Raw genomic sequence first — 26,601 nt, 5'->3', positions numbered from 1 at the left:
CTCTGCTCCTCCAAATGCACGTGCTCTACCAAATAGGAAACTACAAAGGCACGCATGACATGTGTCCACTCATTTATCTCTCTGTCAGTCTCCTTCAGGAGAGTAGGCTCTAAACTCCTTGGAGTAACCACTGTGGCCTTTTCCTATCTTTAAAAGTTCCTACCACTTTTATCATTATAAGAAACAAACGAAGAAGAACAGCCAAGAGAAAAACTAAGCAGTGCTTCACATAGGATGGAAATGAAACCCTCCTTTGGTTTGCAGCAGCAGCTGTTCAACAGGGAACAACAGAGCTGCATCACAGCAGGGAGGAATGAGAGGGAAAATCCTGGAGCTGCTTAAAACTACTTCAGTAGGAATTTATGGAGGTAAAGTAATTTGCTTTTCTATATGTAGAATTTAATTGAATTTCACAGTGTTTTGGTTTTTTTTTCACTTGTTGGGACACCTTGGGAGGGGTGTGGACCATCACTGTGATTTTTAAGCAAAACCAAACTAAATCACATGCAAGCAGACGGTCCTTTCTTCCTGAGAGAGCAGGAGGGTGATGGATCCCAGCTAAAACCACATCTGCTGCTCACCCTCCTCCCTCCATTCCCAGGGAACCCAGAGGAGCTTTCCTCTTCGAATATCAGCCCCAGAAGACATGAAGGTTGCACACGAGGTTATACAAATGAAGGGTGCCAGGTCCTTCCCATGCAGCAAAGAAATGATTACCAAGCTACACTACTAGAATGGAAGGAAGGGAAAAAGAGGTGCACTGCTGGCAACTCCTCATTTTATTTTCCACTCCCACACTCTCATCCGGAGCTATGTAAAATGATAAGAGTAGGGAGAGATTTAGCTTAAATTAGGTTTACAAATAGCCCAGTGAATAGGGAAATGAGTTGCATATGCTGCATGTTAAAGTGTCACTGCCACGCAGCCCGTTGCGACTGGGATTTGGAAAGATGCCGGGTCCCGAAGATGAGGTGCAGCACTCTGTCAGTCAGGAGGAGGATGCTGGAAGGTTTCTGGGAGCACAGCTTCCCAAGCGCTTGCTGCTGCTGCCCCCCGACGGCCCTAGCTGCTTTACGTGCAGTCACGGTCTGGAGAAAAAACAGTCTATTAAAAATGACGACTCCGTGCTTTCTATTTATTCCCTGTCACTGAGATTTATTTTCTGTCCAAATAAATTTTTGTTGTTGTTGTTGTTTTCCAAACCACAGCCACTGCTGGCTCCATCTGGCAGCTGAACATCACACCCTTGTTTCAATGCCCTGCAATACGAGGATGTGCTGAACGCTGAAGCTGCTACATCTGCAGAACCACAGACCTCGCATAGTACCACAGCCAGCTTCTCTCAGACACTGGCTCCTGCCAGTTCACCTCTCACCCTGGCTCTAGGAGCAATCCCCTGTGCAAACACACAACTTATCTCCATGGCCTATCTGACCTCCTTGCTAGGCTTGCTGGCTATGAAGGGGCTGGCTGTTTCATTACTCCTTTCCTTTTTCCCCTTTATAACTGCTTATATCTTCATTTACGTCTCTATAGAGGAGGGGTGGGTAAGGGTGGATGTATATTCTCTCATGATGTGAGATATCGGGGTTGTTCTCAGCATTCACACAGAAGCTCTGCACCTTAGAGGCAGGGCAAACACACAGAGACAAATTGCTGCCTATTACATGGGGCCATAACCATTGATTTGTGGAGGAACAGGCAACACACAGTTGTTCTCTTAAGAGATGACAGAATCGAGTCCCTAGGTGCAGGTGAAGCCGTTGGATCTTCCACTTTCACAGCTTGCTGGAGAACGTGGATGCTCTAAGGGCTTTGCACTGGGGCCTCACCACGAAGCTGGAAAAACTGAGAGAGCCAGAGGTAACTGGGATGAGGCAGAAAATGAATTAATGGAGGGAGAAAGGATGAGTGAAAGCCCACAGAGAGGACAAGAAGAAACCATAGAGGAGAAAGCCAGAGAGTGAGGCAAGAAAACTGTATATGAAGAGCTGGTGGGGTGGGCTAGGGGACTGAAGGACCTGAGAAAGAGGCCCAGGCCTGAGAGTAGGAGGCTGAGGGAGAATAATGTTGTGCCTTTGGGACTTGTCTTGAAAGGACAGCGACCTTGGGGATGAGGCTTATGAGGAGGGACACATGGAGAAAGATGCAGCTGGCTCTGTGCAGTTCTTGTCACTGTGCAAAGGAACTATATCCACTGTGAAGGCTCCCAACTTCTCAACCAGCAGCTGTTACCACCAGCTCACCTCCAAGCATATTCCTTGATGGCAAGTAACCAGCATGCTGGGAGGCTGTTAATGCTGCAGCTGTCCTGTCAGGAGGGGCCCAGGTGACAGATTTGGTGCTTCTGCCTGATGTCCGCAAAGAAAGCTGTACCACAGCAGCACAGCACAGCATGGACAAAGCGTGACACCAGCTTACAGGGGAAAGTGGCTTTCATGCCAGTCCACAGAGCAGCAATGCTGCTTCAGTCAGTGGGGCAAATGTTAAAATCCCACCTACTGCTCCAAAAACACAACGGTTGTCCACATTTCAAGGTCACACATGTAGGCCATGGGGGAGTTTTCCTGATCTGTGAGGAAATAGGAAACAGAAACAGGAGGCTGAGAGGTCTGCTTCAGCCCAAGTGCCTGGGCCTTTGCTTGGAAGGCTTCAGGCACTGTCTTGAAAGCTCAACCTTGCAGATATGTGGCATATCCATCTGCAAAGTTGGACTTACTTATAAAAAAGACCTGCCCTGGCCCAGTAACATGGCATCCAAGGCTCTCTGTTTCCCACCAGGAGTACCAAAATCACGAACCCCCCTACTTCCCTCTTTTTTTCCAGAAAAAAAGATTTGTCTTTTCATCCAGGCCTGAGGATAGCTCTGGGGTTAAGTGGGAGCCCTCAGCCATAGCTGGGAATGAGATAACTCCTAGCCAGGTGTACACCAACCATGGCTCTGCCCATGAAAGTAATACACATCTCTCCTTTGCTTAGAAATCAGCCCCAGGGACTGAGTTTGCTTGATGCTGAATAAAACCAACCCTTGATGGATTTCCTATCTGGAAAGCCATCCTTTCCTTCCTGCAGCTAGGAGGAGCTAGTTGGCTAGCGGCTGATCACTTGCTTCAAATTGCTGCAACTCCAGTGGAGAAAATCCTGTCTCTGGTTATAAACAGCTAAATGAGAAAGACAGAGATCCGTACATTCCCTGCAGCATGTAGCGAAGTTAACACCCAAGGCTGGCAAGGTACATACTAAGAGTGACGTAGATAATCCTTCAAAAGCAAAACTCTCACAAGTTACTGAGTCAGAAACAATATTGGAAGCATTCCTTTCTGTCTCCATGCCTAGTCAGCCATGTTTTGAAGTCCATCTCAAGCCTATTCTTTATGATGATACCAATTTTCGAGGTGGGGAACAAAAGTTTCAGAGACCAAGATAACATTTTCATTCTCAGACTCCTATGTTCACCAACAGGTCTGCCCTTGACATGCACTCCAAGCACCCAGCTTGGACCCCAAGATGTTTGTCTGTATCTCTGAGTCACCTCAAGTCATACAGCAAGTCAGTGGCAATCTAAGAGTGAAGCCCAGCTCTGACTTGTATCCATGCAGCACGTTTGCTGGATCATAAGCACCTGGTGTATTTATCTTCATTTAATGTGCTTTTTTCCTATCCTCTTGAGTAATTTCCTTCTCTTAACAGATATAAATCACATACCTACAAAGTAAAGAATTATTTAAAGAACATTTGCATTTAAGCTCAAAAAGGAATTTGAAGTTAACTCTCTAGTGGCTGAAATTTGACCGGATGGCGAATATAACTCAGCCGAAGTCTCCACTAAATGAAGATGCTTTATGGCTTTAACACCAGCTGGCCTACAAACTAGTGTTCAGTACACGGGGATGCCACTGTGAGTGAATACCCTTGCTGCAAGTTAATTTAATACTGCCTTCATCTATTTCAGCTGAATTGAACTACATTCTTCTAAACCCCAAATGCACACACTAGGTTTTGCCCCAAGTTAACTCAATCAGTTTTCCACTCTCAGATGGACACGAAGTAACAGAAGTTTCTCATTAGTTCTCTAAGCCACATCATGATTTAATCTTGTCCCTGATCCTACTGCTGCTGAAAACGAAGAGATGGGCAGGACAGGAGCCATTCCAGAGACTTCAACAGACTTGGACAGTTACAAGTGTTACAGGTAACCTGCTATTAGGAAAAGGGATACTCTTTCCTCTTAGTAAGTATAACTTAGAAGCAGAAACACCACCAGAAGATTTAAATGAACAACGAAAAGATACTAAAAGACATTAATATGTTAGGAACAATCGTAGGAACCATTTTCTAAACAGCCTAGCACCTAGTACCTGTGTTCTCTACCTACTAACTTGTGTAACAGTTGCATTTGTGTAAGAGCTGGTCTCTCTGTGCTTCACTCTAACAAGTAGTGGATTTGCAACAGCTCAGTGTAACACAAACCTATTGCCGAGACAGAAATTTATGATAGCTAAAATATGATGCAAAGGTGCATGGCCATTACATCTAAAAGACAGTCACTGATAAACTTCCAAAAACCTTTGTAATATAAAACAAACCAAAACAAATATCTACAGCCTAAGAACCCTTTGGGGCCAGCAAAAATAATTTAAAACTACCAGAGACTGATGTGATCAATTTCAATGCAAACCTCGAACTCCCTGCTCAGAAATATGACAGAGCTGTCAGGCACTGCAGCTCCCTCCCAGCCAGTGGCTGAGGAGCTTCACATCGGCTGAAAGAAAGGTTAGACCTACTGTATATCTGGTGTGTGCTGGGGACGGATAGGAGCACGATGTTTATGGTAAAGTCCAGTTGAAAATATACCAGAAGAGCCCCTTGGGTTGTATGCTCTTGACTTGACCGACAAGAACAGAAATGAGGGCATGACACAAAAATCCTGATTATAAACTGCATCTCAAGGATGAATGGCATTTGTTGAGTAGCTGGTCTTAGAACTGTGACTGGGTTCATTTCATGGACCAGCAGATGTGGAATGAGGCTGTGATTTCTGATATTCCAGAACTCCATCACCAGGGTCTGGAGATGGCCCTGTGTAATATGAAATGTTTTGGAAACTTGGCCACATCCAAAATCTATTGGAGTTTTATTTTCTATTTCCGATCCACACTGAAAACAAAATCCACTGCTGAAAAGAAAATCAAACTTTGGAGGTTATCGTATAACCACCTTGTCTTTTGAAGAAAAACCTCACCAGGCTTTTCTGAGCAAGTACTTTGCTTTCAGATCCAAACCCAGACTATTGATGTTGCAACTTATCTGGGCACATTGCTGAGCGTGGACATGGGAGCTGGTTTCACAAGGTCACTGAGGATCTCCAGGGGTGGTTGGCAGTCAAATAAGACTTAGTTTGCAGTTGCTCTTCCATTGCATGCTGTCCTAAGCTCTGAAGCATTGCTCTAGTGTGGAGAAGCTAGAAAAATATCAGCCAGGCTGCCACTCTCAACCTCAACAGCAGTGCAGAAGGACGTATTTAAGTCAGTTGTGAGTCCACAAAAAATGTCATGAAGGCACAGCAGCTCTTACACTATTTGTGACCCATCTGTTCCCCAGACTCACACACCAGCCCATTCCCCATGCCTTTGAGTCATAGACCATTATAGCACGAAGAGGAGCTGGGAAGCTAGAGGCAGGCCATGGGTAAACCAATTGCTCCTGAGATGCAGGCAAATTGCTCAAGGCCTCCCCACCACTGCATAACAGACACCACAGTAGAGAGGGCAGATGCTAAGTAGCACTCTTTGGTGAAAAAAGGGAAAAGGCACTCACTCTTCTCTCACTGAGCACTTTTTTTTTTTTTTTTTTTTTTTTCAGGACCACAAAGAAAAGAAACCAACCTACAAGGTAGTAAGGAGGTCAACTCTGGTGCAGCCAAGTTGTAACAAGTGGGCAATAGGAATAGATGTAGTTCTTCATCCCTCCAGAGGATGTCAGCACAGAGCCGCCAAAAAAAAAGCGAGCTTTGTGACCGGAATGTGGAGTGAATGAGTAAATGCCCCGTGTTTGGACGAGGCCCTTCGGACAATCAACCCAGACCTCCCTGTTTACTTTCCCAGAAGGAACCAGCTTTCCCCAGACCAGCCAGCACCTTGTGGAAGGCCAGGAAGGGCAGCAAAATCCATCGTGATTTGACAGATGTGCAACAGGTTAGCCTGGGAAACAAATGGGATGCATGCTCTAGATGAACAAGGCTGAGCTCAGGTATGAGGTGTTCACACGCTTTACGGTCATGCTTGCAAACAATGAAGACAAGCAAATAAAATCATGAACACAGAGACTGCGTTCACAGACAGCAGGAATAGGCTGTGTTCTGCAGCCACTGGGAAAGGACAGCCAAGAGAGATTCTCAGCTCTCTCCCGGGGGGGGTCTACGTGTTCACCCCATTCACTCATTTCTGCAGTTTGTATCACAAAAGGGAGTGTTCGGTTTGGGGCATATTTGTCCCAGCAGCAAATCACAGCCAAAAGAAGAAGTACTAATGATGTTCAAGGCGCATTCTGTAATATTTTATATCCCAAAACATGTGTCTTAACTTTGAGAGCCTAATGAGAGCTACACTGGCTTCTCTACTGAGCTAATCCTAGCCTTTGGCAGTCCTTTGTGCAGGACAGGGGCGCATGCAAGCCTTCCCCACAAGCCTGTCTAAATGACAGGAGAAGATCAGGAGTGGAGGAGTGGAAATGCTGTACCAATGGTGCAGAGCACTAGGGGAAAAAAAAAAAGTCTCTAGGCTCCTGAGCAATCTTAGAAACTGCCACAGCTTAAAGTTCTGCTGCTGCAACCCAATCACACACCCTTTCCCATGTCTCACATGCCCACATGACCTGTTGACTGCTACACTTTGCTTGTCAAAGTGCTTTGAGACCCCAGGAGAAAAACAGCAACGAGAGAATTTCTGCAGTTATTTACACAGCAACCAGGCTGTGTAGCTTAGCCCCTCTACCAAACAGTGGGTTCAAATACAGATGAGCAAACGAGGAGAGCCTCTGGGTTTTATTGTATCAAGCCCTTCAGCCAATGTTTCTCTGTGTGCACCACACCAGTTTTCCCATTTAAGTTTATCAACAGGAAGCAAGTCATCATCCCCTTTCCAAACGTATTTTAGTAAGTCCAAATCCAGGAGCTGATCCAGGCCACATCCACTGCTAAAGAATTGCTTGCCAGCCATCCATGCAAGCTGTGTCTTAATCTCCTCTCTTCTTTGCTGCTATTTGTTTCAGGATTTTGGTGGGGGGTTTTGTGTGTGTTTTTAACATAGATAGATTAAACTTCCTGCCAACCCAGTTTCTCATTCAAACATGCTACAGAGGAAGCAGGAGGAAGGAAAAATTCAGGAAAAAAAACAACTAGCAGTAAAGGCATTAGGAGGCTTAATAGGAGTCTGGTACCTATCCATGCATACTGTCCCATTTCCACAGTGCTGTCTAAAGCCAGGGAGCCTCTACCAAAGGGAAATGAAAAGTGCTTTATTAGCAGTTGCTGTCAGAGAAATTCATCAAAAACAAACAAACAAACAAACAAACATGTCAGAGTCCTGGATTTGGGAAAAGACAAGTCTACCGAGTTTCTGCTGCCCAAAGAACAGTACTCCCTATTCAGGCCCAAAGCTCTTGTCATGTATTATCTCCCTATTGGGTTTGCTCTGAAATCAACAGGTGCAAGGTACCTGTTTTCCCAGTTTTCCCTGCTCTCTGTCTTAGAAGTGCTCAAGACCATTTTAAGCGAATCTGCTGAACCATTTGGGGTGTACTCAGGTTATGGCACACATACGCACACTCTGTCACCAGTTCATGAACTAGTAGCATTGGGAAAATTCCTGTTAGCATACAGATATAGAAAGGTACTTGAGTACCTGAACAAGAGGAAGCTGGGATGCAAAATGTTGCTTCCAAGAGAAATCCACTCATTTCCAAAAACTTATCACTGTGTTGGATGAAAACAGAAATTTATCATGAAAATTCCTCCAGTACCTTTTCCAGTTTTGGGGAGGTAGAGAAGGATCAAAACATTTCAGTTTCATTTGCCCCTGCCCAGTACCAAATGGATCATCCAGTCACATCAGTGTTCTGTGTCATCTGAGGTTACCCTGGCTTGGGGTCCTCTTCACCAAGACCTAAATCATGACATAAGGAGGCTCGATCTGAGCATCCCAGGTCCTCACAGGTAGCCACTCAGTCTTCAGGACACCATCTGGCAGACTGTCTTCTACTGGAAACTTGTTTGTGTTCTGGCAAGAGTTTGCTGAAGTGCATGCGTCTGGGCAATTTTTTTTAGTTCAGATGAATCAGCAGATCCAAGTCCAAAAGCTGTGCAAGTTGAAAAAATTCCTGGCTGTCTTCAGACCAGGTTTCCCAGATTTTTGAAACGGAGCTCTCACCTCCACCAACCTCTAGAAAGACGTCCACTGCTGAAGTGTAAGACATCCTCTTGTGGCTCTGTATTTTCTGTCTCAACACTTAAAAGTACTGTTATTCCTTGTGTTAGAACATGTTTCCTTCAAACAGTCTTTGACGGCAGGTGATCTGACTGATGGGTACTGCCATTTAAAGTAACATCTGTGGCATTCACAATGGGGGACAATCCCCACCACACAACTGTGGTTGAAGGCTGCTGGAAAATTCAAGCATTTCAGTAGGGACTTCCACTTACAACTATAATAGCTTGAGCTTTCCCTGTTTTTTAATGATAGTTGCTCACTATCAAGACCTCTAACTGGTATTATTTTTAGCTAGAAATTTGTATTACAGCAATGCCTCATTTGGTACAACTTAGAGCTAAGACACCAGCACACTAGGTGCTGCAAAAACATAGTAAATTGTCCTCTATCTTGGGAAATTCTGCTATAGATCAATAGACAGAGATGCACGGAGAAATGATGTGAAGGGCAAGCCAGTGGCAAGGAATGGATAGGAAAGCAGAATACTGACAAGACTATCATGGGAATAAAATGCAAAGGCACTATTAATGTCACACCAAGGTTGCACAATCAAAAGATGAAAAATGCAAACATTAAGATTCCTACAGCAACTTTCCCAAAATGGCAATGCAGTCACCTCATCATGTAAAGCCAACAGCTGAAAACACATTCAAAGGAGTATTTAAAACTAGATATTGAAAAATACCATGGAATGAGAGCAAGATATGTGTGCAGCAGGGCAGCAGGGCTGAATTAACATTGCTGTTGGATCTGTAGTTTTCTGGTTTAAATAATCATTCTCAGAGTATCTGGAGGAGTTTAGAGAAGAAGGGAAAATGAAACACGGAGAAAAAAAATGCACAGATGAAAAAAATGGTGAAACATCAGACTGCCCTAATAATAACCTTCTGCTAGCAGCTATTGATACCAAAAGGTGTGTGCTTTCCAGTCCCCTTATGCCCTGGAAGTGTGAATGCTCTACCCATGGTGCTCAGAACATTAGTTAAACTCCTGATAGTTTCTCCAATCAAATATATTCAGAAGCCCACGAAAGTCAGAGAGGGACTTACTAGAAAACTAACATGACAAAAGGTAGCCGAATTTTAAAAACATTTTCCCACAACACTCAAAGCAGTACAAAGGATCCCCATCTCCTGAATGACAAAAAATAGAACTCACCTTTGTCTAGGGAAGCAGAGATCTTGCAAGCCTGGGAAATGGTACCTTCAAGGGCAAGGTGTCAGATTATTATGAATGAGCAAAACAAGGCTGTAATAGCAGGGTGCACTGCCAAACTGGCTGGCCTAAGAAGAGTCAGGTCATGGTTGCATGGTCACTGCTTACTGACAGCCGTATCGAGGATGAGTACTAACAGCCAAATTCATCGTAGCTACAGAATTAAGGGAAAGGGGAAGCAGTGGCAAGCAGTAGAAAGTCCTTTTTTTATATGAATAAAGTTTTATTGAATTTTATACAATTAGAAAGAACAAAGAAAGAGGAGCAAACAGTCTCATGGACGGTAGGAACGAGAAGAGCTTTCCCACTAGAGGAGAGGGCCTGCTGAGGGCAGTGTTCCTGTAAATGTCACACAGGGATTGTTTCCAAAGCAGAGAGAATGCGTCTGGGCTTTTCTTTGAATGCTTTTTCTTCCCTTCCCACATCAGGGTTTCAAAAGTGACCCTTCTTCCCCCAGTCAGTCCTACCACACAGCAGAAAAGAGAGGTAGGGAAGAGGACTGCTCCTCTGGAACGTGTGTACACACAGCAACTCCCTGTCTGTGCCACCACAGTGGTTTGCACCCATTCTTGGATGGAGTTGTGTAGGACAGGGAAGAAAGGGAGGCTGGATTTTTTTTTCTTTTTTTTTTTCTTTTTCTCTTTTTTTTTTCTTTATTTTAAGCAAAGAAGGCACAAAATCTCAGCCAAGCTTCAAGCCTACTGCTGCCCAGGAGCTCACAACCTCCCCAAAAGTAAGTGTGTCCACGTGGGAACCCAGCTCTCAACTCTCCGCCTTCTCAGAGCATGTGCTTGCATTTGAAAGGTACAGCTCAGGCAGAAGGCCCTGCCTAAGGTTTGTGCACTGCTAAGGAAAGTAAAGCCGTGCCATGGCAAGGAAAGGGGGATGAGGAAGTCTCTTGGCTTAAACTGACCCTTTTTTCAATGTGAGAGCTACAGAAATTTACCTGTGAGCTCTCAAGTTGCTTTTTCCAAGAGCAGATCTGATCTGGAAGGTCTCTGGTACTTTTGGAGGTGACCACTGCCTTTATATGTGCAAGGCTTGGTGTTATGCAGGAGGTTGGGAGTACCCATCCAGACATGGCTCCGCTGAGCCAGGGCTCTCTCAGGCGGAAAAGTCCAAGCCCTTAGTCCATCCCTCCAATGGCATCAGGTCCCTTGAGCGGTTTCAACTCTTGGCTTTGATTAAGGCTATTTAGTTGGAATAGAAGAAGTAAGAGGACAGGCGCCAGCCACAGTCACCCTCCAGCTGTAAGGATGATCCATCAGCAGGTGCCATAAGTACCAGTGCGGGAAGTAGGGAAGGCAGAGCTACAGCACGTGGGCTTCCACAGAGTTACATCCTCCACTGAGTCCCTGCTTTCACTCTTTCTAAGGAAAAGGATTTGGAAATAAATCCTGCCAAACTCAGCATCTGGGAAGTTTGCATGTGTGGGAGAGAGGGAACGAAAACTATGGTGCCTCTGTGTGAGGACCCCAAGCAAACATGTGCCCTGCTGTGCAGGGAAGCCCTCTAGTCAGCCCAGTAAGGGAAACTCACCATGCAAACACCAAAGCTGAGGGGTCTGAAGCCCCTCACTCCACATAAGAGGTGTAGCCCAGGTGTAGCAGGCTCTGCTCAGGACTCTGCCTCCAAAATAACTCCAGTAACACCCAATAAAAGCCATGGGGCCTGCAGCAGCAATGTGCCCTTGCTTTGCACAGAGCTTCTCAGGGACAGAGGCCCAGACAGCAGCACTCTCCACAGCCATAAACAGGGCTCTGGCAGCAGCTGAAAAACACCCAGCCTGAGGAGTACCTGTGCGTGCATGCGTGTGTGTGTGTGTGTATGTGTGTGTCAGGGCTGAGGGGAAGAACCGCAAAAAAAAAAAAAAACCCACTCCCTGGCCCATGCCCTTGCCCAGCCTTCCCCAAGGTTTGGCTGGTGGCTGTGCTGCTAGCTTGCCCCTCCAGCTCGGCCGGTGCCTCTTCGTGGCTGTCCCCATCCCAACAATCTTTTTCATCCATCAGTGGGGCTAGGAGGCAGAGAGGGGGTCACAGCCTCCATGACAAGGTGTACCTTACCTGGCACCCCTCCCCTTTCAGCCTCCTCTGCCCCACACTGGTTGTTGTCCTCTTAGAAATAAAACAACAACAACAGAAAAAATATATATATATATATCTTCCCAAACCTCCCTGAAAGACCCAAATGAATAGAAATGAGCCCCAACAAAACAAATTGGAAACAAAAGCAAAAGCCCTGAGGCTAGGCTGGGAGGGGGTCCCAGCCAGGGCCCAGCAGCCAGGGAGGGCCCTCCATGCCCTGTGGCCTTGGCACATCTGTGGCGTCCATGGTGGAGCCCCAACAGCTGGGGGGCAATGCAGCATGGCTGGAGCTGCCCCAATGGCTGGCAGCGGCCTTGGGAGGCCTACCTCCACCTCACTGCCTTTCAGGAAGGAGTAGGGTCTCTCAGCCATGTCTTTGCTCCCCTGGTATGCAAGGCCCTTGCTCAGCTCTCAGCCGCCAGTGTGCCCCTACACAAGCGAGCCAGCCCGGCTCTGGGCGGGCACCATGACAGGAACAGCCCCAATCCGCTCCAGTGTGGCCTGGCTGACAGCGTAGGAGCGGGTGTGTGGAAGCCGAGGCTTCCTGCTGACCGAGCCATTGCTCCGGGCCACCTCCTGTGGGGATGGCGCCGTGCTGGCTGTCACCACCAGCGTCTTAGGGGCAGCTGGGGAGGGGTGGCCACCATTGGCGTAGACAGGGCGAGCGCTTGTGCTCCCTGAGCGGGAGAAGGGCGGCTGGCGGGCATCATTACTGTTGCTGAAGCGGGTGAAGGAGTCTGTGGCATGATTGGCCTTGGGATCATTCCAATAGCGGCTGTTGTAGGTGTTGGAGGAGGTGAGGGTGTCATTCTCCGATGAGGATGCATCAGCGTGGAATGTCTTGGTGGTGGAGGAGCATTTGGGTGGCAGGTCATCCTCCCTGGGAAAGAGAGACCGTGAGGGCACAGGGAGGATGCTGTTTCGCTTCGGCAAATCCTCACCACGACCCCCCACTGGAGGCAATGCCATTAATTCAAGGTGAAGGACAGCACCAACATGAACTGGCATCACTCCTTGGCCTGTTCACTCATCCCTTTTTACAGGATCCACTTCTGTACACATTAATTGCTTCATGTGCCTACCACTGAGGGAAGCAAAGCACGCTCAGGTTTGCAAGGGGCCAAACCAGTGGCTGTCACATCCAGTCAGTACAACTATACGTGTACAGCCAATGAAGTTGATCCTCAGGGAAGCTTCAGGAAGCTACCAGAGGGAAACACTGTGTTTGTAACACCAGAGAACATCACAGCTGTACCTATAGAGCTTTTTAGTTATTACTATCTGATACTGTGGGTCCAGATCCCCACCACACATACAGTCACTCTCCCAACAGAGCTTATAGTGCCAAGTTGAAGCTCCCAATAACGGCAATTTGGAAAGAAAAATCTGTAGTTGCCATTCTTCATTTGCTTCTGCTATTTTTTGGACAAATATGGAGGCCTTCCCTTACCCCAGGGAACACACCTAAGGATTATGAAAAGCAGGGGTTCTGCTTGCCTTCCTGCTAGCTGCTGCTTTTGCTGGCTGATCGGGGGTTTCCAGCCACCAGATTTCCCTGACCCCTACCTTATCTCATTGGGAATCTCCTCTTCTTCTTCTTCTTTGTGTTTATTTTTCCAGTAAAACAGTGCTATGGCCACCAACACAATGCAGACAATAAGCACGACAGCACCTGTGGCCACTGCTCCAGCAATCAGGCCGATGCTCCATGGGTGGGCTGTGGGGAGGAGTGAACAGAGAATGGAGAATAAATCAGGGCTGGGCTGTGGCCATCTGTGAGCATTTGAAGCTTGGAAGCGGGGAAAGGCAATATCCCCATTCCAGGGCACAACGGTCTTCTGATAGAGAGGCACAAGTTGGTTCACAGCAAACATGGTTACATGTGTTACTGTCACAAGACAGAAGCGGTTGACCAAGTCTCCCTTGGCAAAATACTTACGTGCAATGACTTGCAGGTCCAGAAGGCAAGTGCTGGTTCCAATGGCATTTGAAGCCACGCATTGGTAAAGACCTGAGGACACAGTGCTGATATTTCGGAGAGTGACAGTGCCCTGGACTTGGTCTAGTTAGAGAGAAAAGAAGGATTTAAATCCCTCCCCCGGGCTCGAGGAAAACCATGAAAAGGCAAATCCAGAAAATAGAGAATTGATGTGTGAGACTCTTAAGAGATAAATAAATTAGGAAGAAACCCTGAGATGGAAGCATTGTGCACACACACAAGATTAGGTCTTAAGGAGCTTACACTAGATGTTTCTTTTTCTTCTTACAGATGAATTTCTGCAAATGAAAGCTTGGGACTCATATTATTATGTGAGAGAAAGGAGGAAAGAAAAGATGTGCAATTGCCTATACCCAAATCCACCTGCTATATTGAGCTCTGCCCTGCAGCACCCCGCTTTCCCATCCCTGAGTTCCCCACTCCTTGCTCTTCCAATTTTCCTCATTCCTGAATTACTTAAAATTCTTTTGTATTTTGAAAATACAGCAAGACAAACGACAAAAGTATTGCTGTCTTCATTTGGTCAGAACATCTAGGCTAAGAAACCTCATTTATAAGACTTAGTAGCTGGGCAATATCCAATCTGATCAGAGCCTTGCTTTTACATGTGTTAAAAGATAGCTCCAGCCACAACATACTCAGTGTGAAAAGCTGGGAGGATTTTCATGGAATGGTTCTGCCTCCCTTCTCCTATTTTCCAACCTGTAAGCCTTGTGCAGGTGAGGTGGCAGCTGAAATCTCCAGATGTGCAAACATCTGGCAACCATATTCTCTCTCTCCCTTTAAAAAAGATCCTTGTTCCTCAATTGGGAACATTGGTTCCATATCAAAATAAGATGAAACTTTAAATGGTTGCTGGTGAGTACCTAGTCCAACACAGCCTCCACGCACTCCAGGAATCTTCGTTCCAAACAAGCGATCATGCAAGTGATGGCAGACACTCAGAGAACTCTGTCATCTCTGGCAGCTCAGACAAAGGAAAGACCAGGCTGCCACCTGGGAAGTAAGAGGATAATCAACAGAACAAGCACCTTGTGTGGCAGTTGGGGGCAACTTGGGAACATTGTCCAGTTTCTCCCAGAGGTATGTTGGCCGGGGGATGCCTTCTTCCGAGCTGCAGGTCAGTGTGATATCGCTGCCCACTTCCAAGGACCCTTGGATTCTGCAAAGTGGGGCAGAAGGAGGAACTACGAGAGAAGAGGGGAAAGTGACAGCAGATCAGGAAAAATAATCAAGCAGTAGACTATGGGCTCTTTCTGGACACACACTGCAGGGGAAATAGAGGACACTGCCATGAGCTGACAGGGAATGAGGAGCAGACAAAGCCCAGAAAGGTAGCAGACAAGAACCCACTGAGATTTGAGGGGTGACAATACACAAAGATTCCTGACTAAAAAGCCCATCAAGGTAACAGACAACTGCTCTCCCAGGACCCACTTGTCTTAAACAAATCCCTAGAGAAAAAAAGGGTGAATACTTCAACTCTTGGGGCAGCAAGAGTGACAACAACTAAGAGGGCTGCAAAAAGAATTTCCTGTGGTTGGGTTTTGTTTTCACTCCCTTGTAAAGGCACACACTCTGTACTATTTAACATCCTAGGGAGCATCCAATACTAATTGCTTTTATGAGAAGGAAGCAATATCTGAAGTCCATTTTTTTCTCCTGTTGCTATGCACTAGACTGTTATGGTCCCTTAGAACTCAAAAACGCACTCACCCTTTACTCATGCTTCTTTGTGACTCCACATCACAAACATGCCACAAGGCTTTCTCTCCACCATATTTTAAAACTCTCTAATACAACATCTGCATCCAAGGAGAATGTGCCTATAAACTCCCACAACAGTCATAACCTAGCCTGTCCCTCACCACAGTATGTCCACAGGATCCAATGTACACACCACCATATTTTTCTTCTATAAGCACCATCATACAAAGGATTCCCATACCCCAGTTCCCCCCTCTTCCCCTATAATCCCAATAAACACACCCAAGACAGTGAGTCCAATGACTCCAATATTCCTGCTGCCTCGATCGGGAAGATTGTTGACCAAACACTGGTATGTGCCAGTGTCCGATAGCTGGGTGTTGTTGATGAAGATGGAGGCACTGGTGGTTGGCATTGTCACAGCAAACCCCACTCGCCCATAGAATTGGGGTGCACCACCAAAGATCTGACCTCCTTGGTAGAGAATAACCTGGAAAAGAAAGGAAGGTTCAAACAACACTCTGAAAGGGCTGAACAAGGAGGCAGAAGAGCAAGCAAATCTGGGCTTCCAAAGCTAAAAAGATTATTTCTTAAAAGCTCTCTCAATAACCAGACATCGATATACAACAGTAGCCCCAGAAAGACTGATCCTAGGAGATGTGTTTTCTACAAAGAAGATTATGCCAATAAAAATGTTCACAAAGGGAACAGACCAAATCCCCAAGTCTTCTGGCATACCTAGATTTGCAATACCAGCTCATTTCATATATAACAGTCACTAGCCATCTGCACAGGACTGATGTAGAGAGGGACAGACTGCAGGTCAGTAAGTAGTTCATAGGAAAGAATCCACCTGGTGGACAGTATTGTTTTGGGTGTCAACAAGTAATATCCTGACATGATTTGACACTGCTCATTGATGATCACTAAAATGAACTGAATACTGGGCAATACAACGCTTGAGTCTGTACAGCTTCTGTCAACCCAACAGCTTAGATAGCAGTCTGTACTCAGGCCAGGTCCCTGAGGAGAAAGTTCTCTTCAGTGTAGGATACTGAATCACACAACTGAACAACAAATGTTATGGAGGCAGTGTGACCAAAGATAGATCCACTTCAGAGCAATGGGTTTCTTCTGGCCTCTACATATGTGGATAGAATTCAGGCCAACAGCTCTCAGGTTATGATTCTTGTACCCACTGTGGTAGGCTCTCATTTGCTAATGTTCATAAGAACATAATGTGGCCTTGTAAAAAGTAAGAGGCAGACTACAGGTAGATCAGTGTTGAAAGGGTGAAGAAAAGGAAAGCCCCAAGGAAATGCATACTCCAGTGAGAAAAGACCTACCTGTTCAGGCTGGTTGGCGTTAGAAAGAGGAGTGACCATCCAGATGACATTAAGGTTAGTGAGAGCAGCATTAGTGGTGAAGGTGCAGGGCAATACTGCTGTCTGGCCTCGGGCAACTTGGATACTCCCTGAACTGACTGACACCTCCAGAGGACACACCATACCTGGAAAGAGAACAAGACCCAGTTCAAGCATTTCAAGAGAAGGAATCCCAGTTCAAACATTTCAGTTGTCCCTATGTACATGCAGGTTATGACAGCAGCATTCTGTTGTTACATAGCTGTCCGTTACGAATTACTGCAAGCTAGAGAGTTATATTCCTCCCCCCACAGATCAGGCTGCTCTCATGCAGACATCCTCCAGAGGCAGATGCAGCTAGGTGTTCCTTTTAAGAGCATTCTCATTTTAGAGTCTCTGAAAACATCAGACTTTGTTTTGGCAACAGGAAAAGAGCTGTAAGAGCAGCCAAGCTGTGTTTAGGAGATAATGAAATATGTTTTCAAACTCATCAATCTTAATGATATCCAACATCACTGAAACAGAAAAAGAAAGTGCAGCCTGAAAGGTTTCACCAAGGGGTAAGAAGAGAGAATGCTATTATTTAAAGAAAAAACACAGTTCTTGCCCAACTTCTCTTCCTTATGAAGTCCAACGTGGACAGAAGCACTTCATTGTTATTTTTTAATTTAAAAGATTAAAAATCTAAATCTTTCCAGACCACATATTTCTTCCTAGCTAGTGAAAAATAACTACTGATAATAGAGGATCTGATCCAATCTCCTTTATATTCCAGCATTTCCACCATTCATTTCTTTGCATTCCACACAGGTGGATGGGACAAAAAGCCTGGTGAGTCCCAGCTTTCCAGTGCAGAAGCTCAAGGCTGCAGTGTTTTCAGTAGCACTAAAATTCTTTAAGCCACTGTTTTGTACAAAATCAGAATGTTGACTCCAGACGACATCTCTCTGTTTGCTAGCTTGCTATCTTCAGTGCATGTGGGAGACTGCTGGAGGAGATGGTAAGGAGTTTACAAGCTCCAAGGCAATATCAGAATATTGCTAACACCTCTGTGTAGTCTGTGGACTGTTCTTGTCTCTTGCTAACCCCAGGAAGGGCTGCTGCCAAAGTTTCTCTTTTCTGCCAAAAGACACTGGTTTGCTGAAGGTGAAATGCTCCTTGAGAATATGGTTCCAGCTGAGCCCTGAAGAAACTGAACAGGCTGAGAAAAAGCTGAGAGGTTTCTCACACGAGTCTGCTGGGATCCTTCCCAGTCTGCCTAACGGAGTGATGGGGACCTCAGAGCTCAGAAGCACTGACCTTCAGATTCTACAGATCCAAAGCTAGTGGCACTTGAGCAGCTTGTGATGAGTTCCTCGACTTGGACTGACTGCTCTGGAACTGCAATACACAAGAACCTTCCATACCATCAGTAACCTCCTCCTCACTTCCCACCTTCCTACACACTTTCCTTCCTCCTTGACTGCTATCTCTAAAGTTGCAGGTAGTTCTGGGAGGCTCAGAAATGCTTTAAAACAGAGCCAAACAAAATGCCACTTTAAATTGATTCATGAGTTCCTTACTTGGCAGGAAAAATTAAAGACTGATTTTCCTCACAAGCTTGGAACACGTTTAAAAATATGGAGCACTTTGGAAATTCTTAGGGAAACAGTTTAGCTCTGGTCCTAAAATCTGACAGAATGATGTGCGTGGACGCAGAACAGCTGGTGAAAGCTTAATCCATCAATCCTCTATGAAGGGCTGTCAGCAGCAAGCGGAAGTAAATAATTTGAAGGGCCAGTAATAAACATGACCTTTATTACAAGGCATCTGTCTTCCAGTTGCATCTGTGGCCAATAGAGTGGTAATGATTTTGGGCTCTTGAGTTCCTTACTATGGCTGGCCAGGCAGTTGCAGTAGCCCGAAGACAAGGAGTGATATATCTCTTAATGAATATGAATTTGACAAGAGATCATCTTTTCTTCAAGTCTGACATGGTTATCTTGACACAACTACTCGTCCATTCCTACCATCATCCATGTGCTAACCAGTGTGCAGGGAGACACACTAATTCGGACATTTAATTGGATTAAACTCTCTAACATAGAGCAGAAAGCTCTTCTGCTGCCTTCACTGTAGATTTTATGAGATGTTTCCTGTGATCTGCCCTCAACTTCTCATCTGATTTGGAATAGCAAAAAGTGTTCTTTAGTCCCATACCTTATTCCCCTCCAAGAAACACTCATATATTCAAATTCCCATAAATTGGGAAAAGTAATACTTAAGTGTGAGTATTCACTAATGGCAAATATTCTGGAAAAGGTTGATTTTACAATTTGCACTGCAGGCTTAGTTTCATCAATCACTCAGTCACCAAGATGATGTGATTTTCATACCTAACCACTCTTCCAGTGCTCCAAATATTTGTGATTAGTTGATTGTAAACAGAATAATAAAAAATACTAAAATAGAGCATGCATAATTTATTCACTGCCAAAATAATTCTCGATACATTTGAGAATATCCAAATCTGCTTATGAAACATATGAAAACAGAAAGAAAGCATGTAATACTTTTCTCTTCCAGGGCTCCAGTCTCGCCTTGTAGCACCCTTCCATCACCATAATTTCCCCGCCCTTTCAAAGCACTACAGCACCCCTTTCAATCTGAATGCCATGGAGTGAGGAGGCAGTAAGAAACAGCTGAGGTTTTTGTCCATTTCTCTTTCCAAGGGAATGGCTTTGAGGCTGGGCATGCAAGATGTGCACTCTTGCAACATCACACTCTCCTGCCTCTGCCTTATTAAACCATTGGGCAAGCCAGCTCCATAGTCTTGCCTTTGCCTCACGCATCCCAGGGCCTGTCAGCTGCTCTTTGGCCCAGGATGCACACGAGGCAGGCAGCACTTAAAGACAAGGACTCATTTTGTTAAGCTAAGTGGCACCTGCAGGGCTACAGCTGGGGAAAACATACACAACCACTTCTGACAAGTAAGCTTAACCAAGGCGACAGGGGAAGCAGGAGACCAAATGCAGGCAATGTCCTCTTCCACCAGCATAAACAGGGAGGTAGGCTGGCGCGTTAACACAGCACCGGAGGGGCATTACTACAGCGCAGCTCCTCTCTCAGGGAGACAGCTAAAAGAGCAAAGATCAAATCTTCTTCAGGGGCTACAGCGTCTTTCTTTACAGCTCAGACTATTAGAAAATGTAATGTGGTTACACATGCACTTGTCCATCTATGCAGGGATGTGTGTGACAGCATCCTTCCACACCAATAGTCGTGGCCCAACACACAGGTGGCTGCACACAAAGGCGCATACACATCAGCCACTATGCTCAGGAAGACACCTAGGAGGAAAACTGAACCAAACATTAGATATTTAAACATTTCAAAATTAGGAGTTGCAAAAATGTGGTTTTGCATTAATGTAAAAAGAAAGAGGCAAAGGAGAGAGGGAGGAAAAGATTTCAAATTTAGCATAAGTATTGGGATATAGTTTCTTCAGTGTAGCCTAAGGAATGAAGGCTTGAATTCCCCTGGGTAGGTATAAAAGCAAATATAGATATAAGCACACATATACAGCCCAGTCTAGTAAGTCAAATTACACACAAGAGGGGAGAGAAAAACAAGCAAAGGATGTTGTAAAAGGTATCCTTTTGCCAAGGTACATTATCTCGATCTTTTCTAAGCATTCAGAGAAATTTAATGATTTGCGAGAGGCAACAAGAACGAGTCACCACCAAGTCATTCTTCTCCTAGTGCTGATTATGATGGCCATTACACACTCTTCCGTATTTGCAGTCTCCTCCTTACTTAGTAATTAAGAATTTCTGTAAGCAGTATGCCTAGAGGCAGAGCAGGGTACGCTGCCATCAGCAGAAGGAGGAGTTGGCCCTTTGATCTGCACTTGATTCTTCACACAGCTTTCTCCTTTGATCCCGATGCTGTGAGCTCCCATCATTAATTAGAACAGATGCTCCATTTTTGTGTCCCCCATCTATCGGAACTTGCCAGAAGAACGATGTTTTGGCTACAGAGGCTCTTAGACTTTCTTCATTTTTCCTAGGTCCAAGTAATTATTCTGGCAACAGATAACTCTGATTTCATTTTTGATGGGGCCCTATTGCTTTCCCAAGTAGCACACCTTCCCAGTATCCATGAAGGAGTTCATGTAGGCAGTTCATACAACATGACACAAGAGTGTAGGGCCCAGACACAACCGGCATTTACTTCCCTGGGGAAATGTGTGAGGAGGAGACAGACGCCACCACATTTGCTACCTCCCCTAGAACAGTTGCAAGCCTGAAATGCTTCAGCACATACCAGACAGACTGAAGATCAAAGGCGTGGGAACATCATAGCGCTTTCATTAATGTGAAGAAGACTGAAAATGTACCCTTGCTGCCAAACCTCTCCGTCAGAGATCAGCAGGACCAGCAAATTGACTCAGCTGACATCCCAGTAAGCAAAACGAGGTCTTCCACCAACATCACTTCACATCAATAGCCCAGACAATGACATGAGTAGCTGATGCACCACTACCTGTTGATATCGCAACAATGTCAGATGGTCACAGACCACAGGGACCTGAGAGGCTGTTCCTTGAAGAAGCACTGTGGTTATGCTGTTGAAGCTGTGCTAAGGGCATCTCCCCCTTTACTGCATGATCAGAGGCAACCACGCTCAGCATGATGACTGGCTACCTCTGGATGGGTTGGAGTATGGTTGGAATATGGTGCAGAGAGAGGGCCTTTCCTTGCTGTATGTATTTTAAGACCGCAGAAAAAATGGTGGTTTCTTTGGAAGGTCATTCATATAACGAAAGTCAAGATGCTGCCTTGTCTTCTAGAGGACTCTGCCTGCTTTGTAAGTACCCTCAAGAACCGCTGGCAAGTCAGCAGCATTTGGAGCCTGCCAGCAGCAACCTCATGAAACCCAGAGGTGTGGGAGACTGGGCTAGCATGACTTTGCAAACACAGAGGACGAGGGACAGGTTCACTCCGCAGTGCTGGCAAGCCCGGGAAGCAAATGGCCAGAAGGAAAAGGAGGTGTGAAAGAGACGAAGAAAAGTCTCACCTTCATGCATTCAGCATCTCCAAACCTCCAGGGAAGATGTGCTGAAATGCATGTGGCTGGGGGGAAGAATGAGAATTAAGCTTCAAGCTATCAGCTCGCATGCAAAACCCAGGGAATGGCTCCCCCTATCCCCATGCAATTAGCAGTCCTGTTGTGTGCTGGGAAAGATGCCTACGGCAGTATGACATTTTGGGTCCCTTGTTAGAGAGGCAAAGATGAGGTCACTCAAAAGTTTCAAGAGCAGGGTAGGAACACAATGTTCAATCTGGCAACTGCAGGCAACAGAAGGAGAAACTGCAGATCAGTCTTTTTCCTGAGATGAAAGGAAAACACAAGTCACTGTGCCTTTGGCCTGCCTCACATCTCTGAGTTTGGGACCAAAGCTTCCTGCTGTGCTGAAGGAATGTCTCCCACCTCAAGGAACATTGCTGACTCAACATGCTGAGCAGCAGCAAAAGCCCCAGCCCAGAAAGGTGTGACTTGCTGCTGGAGGAACAGTAACATAGTGCTGCAGGGAGCACTTCTGTCACAGAACCTTCTTGTGCAACAACCATTCAATCCACAGTTGCAAGCACTGATAATATTGTAGGACAGCAAAGAAATAAAAGAGATATTTTGCTTTCTGAGAATCCCTTCTATCTTGCGAGGAAGCAATTACATTGCCTGGAAGAGATCTCTAGAAAAGAAATGGTGGTCCTTCCGAAGTTGGAAATGTTTCAGCTCCGTGGGACTCTCCAGGACTGGAAAAGGGCAGCCCAGTACTAGCCTAGAACCTCACAGATACTACAAAGATTGTACTGGTGGATGCTTATGATGAGTCCAGAGTCTTTACAGCATCCAAACAGGCTGCACTACAAGTTGGCTGAGTACTGATTGTGCCCATTCTCACTGGACTAGACTGTGGTTCACTTGCTTGTGGAACCAGCATCACCAGCCACTCCAAAGGAGCACAGATCTGAGTTAATGCCCAGCTATCCTGAGTTGTTTCCGGATCACTGGGGAAATTCCACTTCAGAAACTTCCAGCCTTCAATGTTACTGGGCAGGACAGGTGGCTGGGATAGATGCACATTTTCACAGTAGATTTTATCACCATGCCAATGTGCTCTGACACAAACTTTTCTTGGGAGTCTGTGGGCACATGTTATACAGGTGTTACGAAGTGCCTTCTTAGAGATACTGAGGACACTCAAGAAAATATGATTCTGCTATAAAAAGGACAGAGACTTCCTAAAACAGCTCCTCCTCAAGAAACAATCAACACTGACTAAGCTGCTCCCAAGAGCAGTTTGTCTAATTTACTTTGTAAAGACTCAGACACTGCAGTGCACAGCATGGTTTAGCAGTCAGGCACAGTACTAAGCAGCCCTGCTTTGTGGTTACTCCCAGGTCTATCACCAGCAGTGCTCCTGGGCCACTGTCATTCCCTCTCTGCAACACAGCCATGAAAGTCACACTGCCAGTCTTGTCCTTCACCCTCTCCTTGTCCAGCTCTTTCCCCATATTCTTCACATCATCATTATGGGCAAATATATAGCTCAGAGCTAAAAACTGAAGTTACAAAGCTTGACTATTTTAGCCACCTGACTAAGAATCTACTGAGAGTAAGCTCATTCCTTTTATGTGGAATATCCCAAACCAAGGCTCCTGCTGGTTCTTTCTTGCCCACAGTTAACTGTAAACCAATAGTACATCAGGCAAAATAATCTACATCTCTTTCCCTCCTTACATTTGCTGGCTCTTCAGGACAGCCTGGAACAAACAGCAGGAAAACTATTATATCTAGCATGGTCTTAGAGCATGTAACACATGTCTTAAATCTACACAGGGACCGACATTTCCTCTTAGGTCTATACAGTATTATTCTCTCTGTTAAATGCAAGTCAAAAGCCAAGTAAACTTCTAAGCTCCTTTATCCCTAGAAAAACCATTAGACACAACTGGTGATATCTCACCATCTCTCTGACACAGAGCTTCCCAGGTAAACAGATCCAGTTTACTCCAGAAAGAGGAATCTTAGGATTTCTGCTTAGCCAGCAGAATATGTGGGCAAGCAGGTACTAATCCAGGGAGAAATCAGAGTGTCAAGGTCTTGAACTCAAGCCCTGTAGCGTTTCTTGCTGAGCACTCCACCAGCTGATCAGGGACGTTGGCTACCTGTAAATCTGTGCTGATCGCACTGACCCTTCTCCCTTATCGTTTATAATCTCATCTGCGCCAGACAAAAAGATGACAGCGAGACATGCTGCTGACCCACTCTGCTCTGGTCTCAGCTGTTGGCCTTGCAAACAGCAATCACTACCACCCCTGCCATCTCCCTTTTAGAAATAAGTCTTTCTCTGCAGGCCAGCTGGGAGGAGGATTTCAAACAGATGTCTGATTGATATAACATAGAGCACATCTCCCTGCCCCTGACCTCCCCAACCTGCAGCCATAAAGCAAAGATGAAAGTTGGACAAAAAGAAAAAGGGCAGGAAAGCTTTCAGCAATGTATACTTAAAGAACAGTGTCATTTTGCTCCTGTGTCTTTGCCAGAGGAGCTAGGCTAGCTTTAATGGGGAAGAAAAGAGGATCTCATAACACAGAGATGAAAATCACTGAGGAATTTGATTCCTTCCTCATTTCTGCCACAGAATCCTTGTCGCTCAGCTTCAGGTGTCTTCAGAGGACTGTTGTTAGTGTGAGATCCTTGTTTTCCCAGGTTTAGACCTTCAGGGATAGATGTGCTGAACTGCTGAGCATTCAAACCTACCAGGGAAATCAAAACCATCTGCGCTCTCCATGTCAAAAGGATTGCATTACGCTAAGCTCTTTGTGTAACCTGGATGGTGCTCTTCCAGCAGGCCCTAGAACTTGAAATCTGAAAGAGCTTTTTGAGCTATGAGAAGAGCATTGCACTAGAGCAGCTTGCTAACAGGGATCTGGTTTACGGATGCCCTGGTGGTAGCAGGGTCAGGAGCCCAATGACCCAAATGATCCATTCCAATTCTGGGCTCCTATTGTGTTTCCAGTACCACCTTCACTTCTGTGCCTCCATCCAGCCCACCTGGAGCTGCTGGGAGAGCCACCTCTGCAGCTCCTGCTAACTGGGATGGCTGCCCTGCATCTCTGCTGACAAGGATGCAGATGCACGCAAGTTAGCCATAAAAAAACCAACAGCAACAAAACCCCTGCACCATATTATAGGAAGATTATAAAAATAGGAAGGAACATTGATAGGAACAAAAATAGCATCTACAATGACATTAGCTAGGATAAAACTAATCAATCGCTGTGCTCTGGGGCATATGTTAATCCCCTCTCCATGGTATAGTGTTGCACAATTAGGTACATTACGGAAGGTTTAACACTTCCCTCCAATGCATGCGGCATTGGCTGGAAACAGAGACTGCTGTGATCTGAGCTGGCAGTCCTTGAATCCACAGCATTTGCAGAGGACTCAAGGAGCAGCTGCACCACTGAGGTTGGGGAATTTTTTGCCTTAGCAGATGAGCAAATCCAGAGGGGACTCAGAAGGGATCAGGAACTCACTCAAGTGCTCATTCATTGCTCCCTTGACTTGAGAGAGGGGAGGGGTGGGAAAGTCTAATTCAGCCCATGCTGTGGGACTATTTGGTGCCAGATAAGCCCATTGCTGGCTATGCCCAGCACTGGAAACATCTATGACTCATCCACTCACCCCCACAGGACTCAGGTGGGCAAACCAGGAGCCTGCAATCTGCTTACAGATGGCTGAAAGCCACAGTTAAGCAGCATACCAGAGGTACTAACATGGTTGTTGTATCCTTGCAACAGAGAGCTAGTCATTTCTTTCCCTCCTGAAGTCGCCCAGAGATGCCTGGAGAACCATTTTCCAAATCACAGGCACAGGCAAGGAGGAAAGTGAAATTCCAGCTGGGCACAGAAAGGTGTCTCACTATTCCTGGTCTTCTACAAAGCTGGAGCTAGCAAACACGGTCCCTCTCTCTTCACTCCTAGTCCTCTGACAGCGAATCCTGTTGCATTAACTTAGTATGTTATCATCCTCCACTGTTTGCCTTGCCCCTTAGAACAAGGTTATTATTGTCCGAAAAGCAGCGAAAGCAGAAAGGAAGCTGTGCCTCCATCTCACAGCCAGGCATTAATTAGCATAATCTGCTGAGGAAGGTGGAAGGACAGGACAGCTTGCTTTGCTGTGAAAGGGAAAAGCTGTGTTGCAGATGCACCATCCTGTTCTGCTGACTGCTACAGTGGAGGCATTATTCAATGGTAACGGATGTCTAGGGATGGGAGTGATTTAAGTGACCATGGCCAGTTATTCAGTGGACTGTCTGCCTGCAGTCTTCAGCCAAAGAGACTTGGGGACAAAAACTTGTCAAAAGTCCATGCAAACACATCTAAAGTGGGAGGCTCTGCTTGAATTTACAGAGAGCCAGCAACATCTCTGAGCTGCAGATCATTCCATTCACCTGGCTCAGACGCCAATATAAACCTTCCACATCCCTTGTCTTAATCATCTTGCCGCTTGCCACAGCACATCAGAAAGAAAAATGGACCTTTTACAGCAAAGGCTTGCATCTATGTTTCCTAAAAAGGAGAGAAGGCACAGAGGTGACTGAGAGCAGCTAAGGCATAAATTGGCTTCATTTTCCTAAACCAGGTTGCAAAACTTTATAGGAGCCTGTCCTTAACGTTTGGGCAGCTGCCACA

The 26,601-nt window shown here is 45.8% G+C and overlaps 1 protein-coding gene across 3 annotated transcripts in view; it reads right to left on the bottom strand.

Moving 5' to 3' along the window:
* IGSF11 (immunoglobulin superfamily member 11) overlaps positions 8,763–26,601 on the bottom strand; it is a 91,394-nt gene continuing 73,555 nt past the window's right edge. The window contains exons 1-7 of one of the 3 annotated variants that reach the window (XM_021398165.1): positions 17,081–17,135; positions 16,838–17,001; positions 15,774–15,981; positions 14,816–14,971; positions 13,725–13,847; positions 13,352–13,502; positions 8,774–12,665 (exon numbers count right to left, since the gene is read on the bottom strand). In XM_021398165.1, coding sequence (XP_021253840.1) covers positions 12,215–12,665; positions 13,352–13,502; positions 13,725–13,847; positions 14,816–14,971; positions 15,774–15,981; positions 16,838–16,999 — 1,251 coding nt within the window. In that variant the 5' untranslated portion in view covers positions 17,000–17,001; positions 17,081–17,135 and the 3' untranslated portion in view covers positions 8,774–12,214. Of the gene's footprint in view, positions 12,666–13,351; positions 13,503–13,724; positions 13,848–14,815; positions 14,972–15,773; positions 15,982–16,837; positions 17,002–17,080; positions 17,136–26,601 lie in introns of those variants that run through there. The other 2 variants (XM_021398155.1, XM_021398174.1) reach the window with 2 other exon arrangements.

Source organism: Numida meleagris, chromosome 1 (assembly GCF_002078875.1).
Source record: "Numida meleagris isolate 19003 breed g44 Domestic line chromosome 1, NumMel1.0, whole genome shotgun sequence".
In the NCBI taxonomy this organism is placed as follows: domain Eukaryota; kingdom Metazoa; phylum Chordata; class Aves; order Galliformes; family Numididae; genus Numida; species Numida meleagris.
Note: the sequence above shows the minus strand (reverse complement) of the source record. Positions and strands in the feature narration are given on the sequence as shown.